Source organism: Pan troglodytes, chromosome 13, assembly GCF_028858775.2.
Source record: "Pan troglodytes isolate AG18354 chromosome 13, NHGRI_mPanTro3-v2.0_pri, whole genome shotgun sequence".
In the NCBI taxonomy this organism is placed as follows: Eukaryota; Metazoa; Chordata; class Mammalia; order Primates; family Hominidae; genus Pan; species Pan troglodytes.
The window spans coordinates 78,243,822-78,248,883 of NC_072411.2; the positions used below are offsets into that span (position 1 = coordinate 78,243,822).

General features: G+C 41.8%; 1 protein-coding gene across 1 annotated transcript; it reads right to left on the reverse strand.

Annotated features, from left to right (window-relative positions):
- Positions 1 to 272: 272 nt before the first annotated feature.
- LOC739939 (large ribosomal subunit protein P1-like) lies at positions 273 to 794 on the reverse strand. The gene has a single exon (XM_054678833.2). The coding sequence runs from the start codon at positions 667 to 669 to the stop codon at positions 325 to 327; it is 345 nt and encodes a 114-aa protein (XP_054534808.1). The 5' UTR covers positions 670 to 794; the 3' UTR covers positions 273 to 324.
- Positions 795 to 5,062: the final 4,268 nt, after the last annotated feature.

Consider the following 5,062-nt stretch of genomic DNA (forward strand, 5'->3'; position numbering starts at 1 on the left):
AACTTGTAAATATTTTTCTCCCATACTTCTAGAAGGCTCTCTTAGTGAAGAAGAAACAGTTATCTGTTAGTTTCATCTGGTTTCTCTCTCTTATTACGTCTAAGTAAATGTAAATTTAATATTTTTATTTAAAAATAGCATGCATGATATGTATCCAGTTTTATAAAATTATTTCTATGTACCAACTTATTTATGCACCTATCACTCCTAATATCTGAGTGTCTACATAGAGCTGTCAAGAAAGATGTTCACCTAATATTAATGATGGTTACTTCTTTTTTTTTTTTAAGTTCAGCTTTTTATTGAACACGTTATAAAGGAGGTTTAGTCAAAAAGACCAAGGCCCATGTCATCATCAGACTCCTCGGATTCTTCTTTCTTTGCTTCCACTTTCTTCTCCTCAGCTGGAGCAGCAGCAGTGGAGGGGGCAGGACGTCCTGCTGGTGCAGCACCAGCTGCTGGAGCAGGTCCACCAGCCCCTACATTGCAGATGAGGCTCCCAATGTTGACGTTGGCCAGGGCCTTTGCAAACAAGCCAGGCCAAAAAGGTTCAACATTTACACCGGCTGCTTTAATGAGGGCATTGATCTTATCCTCCGTGACTGTCAATTCATCGTCGTGCAGAATGAGGGCCGAGTAGATGCAGGCGAGCTTGGAGACGGAGGCCATGGCGCGGGCGAGTGTAGGGCAGGCGCTGCCGGACGCGGTGCTAGTCGCAGGATGAAGTGAGGGCCTCACCCCAAAGCGGCCTTAGCTTCCTCGGAAGGACCGAGCACCTTGGCGGCAGCTGAGGAAAGGGGTCGGTTTCTTCTACATAGTAAGATTTTGTTGACATTTTTTTCTTTGTAGTGATTTTCTGTTTTGCTTAAAATTTAAATAATTAAATTCAGAAATAATAAAGTCATTACTTTCAAATATAAGAAAAAGGGCAAAATTCATCTGGTAGCCACAGTCATTGCATTTATTTTTGCCAGTGGAAGGTCCCAGAGGAATTAGATAATGCTTCTCATGTGCCAATTCTTGAATAATTAAATAAAAATGTCTGTGATATACATGGGTGTACACATGAGTCAAATAAATGATAGATAAGGTCTATCATTCATTTCTTCAACAGGGAATTGAGCATTTGAGTGTCACATATGTTCAATTTTCATCCTACCAGTTGGAAACAAGTTCTGAATTGTGTTGATAAAAGTGGAATTCACAATTAGCAAAGTAATAAGAAAAGTATACCTTTAGCTTAAGTAAAATGGAGAATCCAAGAAATGTGGAAAACTATTCTATCATTTTTCTATACTTATAATACAAAATTAAAGAAATGTTAAAAGCAAGTTTATAAAGATATAGGCACACTTTTTAAAGGATGCATATTTTTAGTAAGCTTTGCAGTTTTCTAGGGAGCAACACTAAAATATTCTTTAATTTTTGTTGTAGCAAGATTTATAAAATTTGATAGTGGTCTGTGTAACATACATACAAACACAAGTCTAATTAAGCCTCAAGAAGGTTAGTAAGGGTTAGGTAACCATACTAAGAAAATGCTAGTCCTTCCATTAGTTTTATTTAGAAGTTGGCTTATTTCACTAGCAACTTGATCACTCAGGGTATGCCTGAGAGGACTTAAAACAGATTTTTTTTTTTTTTTCCAGATAGGGTCTCACTCTGTCGCCCAGGCTGGAGTGGAATGGCGTGATCTTGGCTCACTGCAGTCTTAACCTCCCAGGGTGCAGGTGATCCTCTCATCTCAGCCTCCTTCCTGAGTAGCTGGGACTATAGGCGCGCACCACCACACCCAGCTAATTTTTTGTAGAGATGGGGTTTTGCCATGTTGCCCAGGCTGGTCTCCAACTCTTGGAATCAAGCAATACGCCTGCTTCAGACTCCCCAAATGCTAGAATTACAGGTGTAAGCCACTGCGCCTGACTGTCAGATATATTCTTTTTCTAATGGTATTAGGTATCTTCATTTGGCTGAAATTATTTAAATCCTTTGGAGGATCTATTACATAGCTGCCATTGTTTTGGCTTGCCCAGTATTCATTTTCTGTCCCTCTAATGACCTGACACTTTTTCTGTGGGAAAAGGAACAGCTGATTCCCCTGCCCGTGATGGTGATACCTGCCCTGGCGCCTGTGCCAGAATTACATTCCAGGTGTTGCTGTTGCCTCCTGCGTGTGGAGTACCCTCCGAACCTAGTTTCCTAGCCCTCCTAGAGATAACTAAAGTTAATCATTTTTCCTTTTTAAGCTACCTTTAGTGGGTCCAATGTTTGCCACTCAGAACACAGTGTGATGCACTGCCCTCAAGGAACTTACAAACTCAGTAGAAAGGAAGATTGGATAAGTCCAAAAATAATATTAAGTGCTTTATTGGCACTTCACATGCTCAGGACTGTGTCCACACAGCACAAAATGAAGCGGCAGGCTGGCAAGCATCCAGTTGCTTTAACAAATTTGGCAATGCATTGAAAACGTAGGGCTACAATGTCGATCATAAGATTTCTGGAGAAGGGAACTCCACAACTTCCACTGGTAATTGGCTGCTAGTTGCTTCAGAGACTCTGGCAATGGAGAAGTGAAGTCATTTTTTTCCCCCTCCATCTCTTTTGGTTCCTAAGAACTTTCCTTCTCAGCTCAAAGTGGGAATTTTGGACTGAGTGATGACAAAGATCCCAATACTAATTGCTTCTGGCTTAGTTTCATGGTTGGATTAATTTTAATTCCTTCTGTTTCCAAACCCTTCTGTGCTCCACATTGCACTTTGCATACATCTTTATTATAGAACAATTGCTGTTTATTGCAATTACCTGTATCCATGTCTGTCTCCTCCAGGGCAGGAGCTATAACATATTCATCTTTCTAGCTCTAGCTTCTCTACCATATTCACTTTTGCTGTGTTGGGTATTATGCTCATTTTGCATATTGTAATTACTGAAGAGATTTTTTAAAAAGACTTGTCTGTTTGCCCACTTTGGTCCTGCTAGAAGGTACTCCATCCCATGCTTGGGTTACAATGATGAAGCAAGAAAGTCTGTCTCTGTCTCTTCTTTTTCTGAAACTCTTCCGGCCACTAACAGCCTCTCTGTACAGGCCTACCAATACTGTCCAGTCAGTAGTAGATTAAGGCAGCTCTAGGTTCTAATTAGCAGTGTTCTGTCTTAACCTAGCTGCTTTTAAAACTGTATACAAAGTTTAGTGTACTCTTCTGCATGTATGTTACATTTTACAATCAAAAGAAGTGAAATAATGTACATTTAAAAATATGTCATCTCCTAAATGAGAAAAATGAGGCACAGAGATGTGGCCTGATGGCTGAATGTACAGCCAGGATTGAAGCTACAGTCATCAGAACTTTTGTGTTCCTAATAGCTCTCTGGGTTTCTTGAAGCCAGGAGGAGGGGAGAACATCAGGTTATAATTAAGAATCTCTCAGCTGGGTGCAGTGGCTCACGCCTGTAATCCCAGCACTTTGGGAGGCTGAGGCAGGTGGATCACCTGAGGTCAGGTGTTTGAGACCAGCCTGAACAACATGGTGAAACCCTGTCTCTACTAAAAATACAAAATTAGGTGGGCGTGGTGGAGGGCGCCTGTAATCCCAGCTACTTGGGAGGCTGAGGCAGAAAAATCCTTTGAACCCAGAAGGTGGAGGTTGCCGTGAGCCGAGATCAGGCCATTGCACTCCAGCCTGGGCAACAAGAATGAAACTCCGTCTCAAGAATAATAATAATAATAATAATTTCTCTGTTGAGGTCTCAGTGATAAAATGTCACCTGACACCAAAAGCACTGCAGTTTATGTCCCCACAGTAGAAAGAAGGGAAGGGCTGCCTGGTGATGGAGGGACAGACTGCCAGTGGGGCCCTTTCCCACTCACCCACACTCTACCAGTCATTTCACCATTTTTTGGTTTTGTTTTAGTAAAGACTCTGGTTAAAGTATACATACTCCTCAAAAGGGGTTATATATTAACCTACTATATTAGTTTTCCATTTCCATGTACAAATTATCCCCAAACTTAGTGGCTTAAACCAACAGGAAGCATTTGTTAAACTTCACAGGTTCTGTGGGTCAAGAATTCTGGAGTGGCTTCGCTGGGTGATTCTGGCTTAGGATCTTTCAGAAGGTTACAGCCAAATGTCAGCTGGGCTGCAATTTGACTGGGCCTAAAGGATTCACTTCCAACGTGGTTCACTTATGGCTGGCAGGTCAGTTCTCTCCATTTGAGTCTCTCTGTGGGGCTGCTTGAGTATCCTTGCAACATGGCTACTGGCTTCCTTCAAAACAAGCAATCTAAAAACCCAAGGTAAATGTTGCAATGCCTTTATGACCTAGCCTCTGAACTTGTATCCTATCACTTTGGAATGTTCTAGCAGTCACACAGGTCAGCTCTGATTTAGTGTGGAAGCATCTGGACAAGGACCTGAAGATCTAGGATTGAGGATCACTAGGGGCCATCTGGGAGGCTGGCAACCACACCCACCTTTAGCTCCAATTTTAATTTCAAGTTAGCTCAGAAACAGGAGAAACATGGGGGTGGACTGAGGTATGGAGGGAGACTTTAAAGTGGCCCCAAATGGGAGTGATAGACCCAAAAGCAAGCTTTATCAGCCTTTCCTTGCCCTAAAGGCAGCTTGAATCAGGAAGAAACAGCCTTTGAAGGAAGTTACAGACCTCAGAACACACCCTTGCCTAAAAAGTATAGATAATATGATTCTTCTTTTAAGGAAATTGGGTACAGCTTTGAAACTCTTGACAAATTTCATGATAATCACTGTTATCTGACTGGGCAGCAGTTTTAGTGGCTGCTGCCTCTACCAAGTTACAGTGTACAATAGCAATGTGGTCTCCTCGTGACTTACTGTCTCTGTCTTCAGAATGTATTGAACAATATTAATTCATTGGTGGTTGTTTTGAAAAACAGGTTTGTCATTACAAATATGATATAGGTTTGGTGTGATGGCTCATGCCTATTATGTAATCCCAGCACTCTGGGAGGCTGATGCAGGAGGATGGCTTGAGCCCAGGAGTTCAAAACCAGCCTGGTCAACAAAGTGAGACCCTGTCT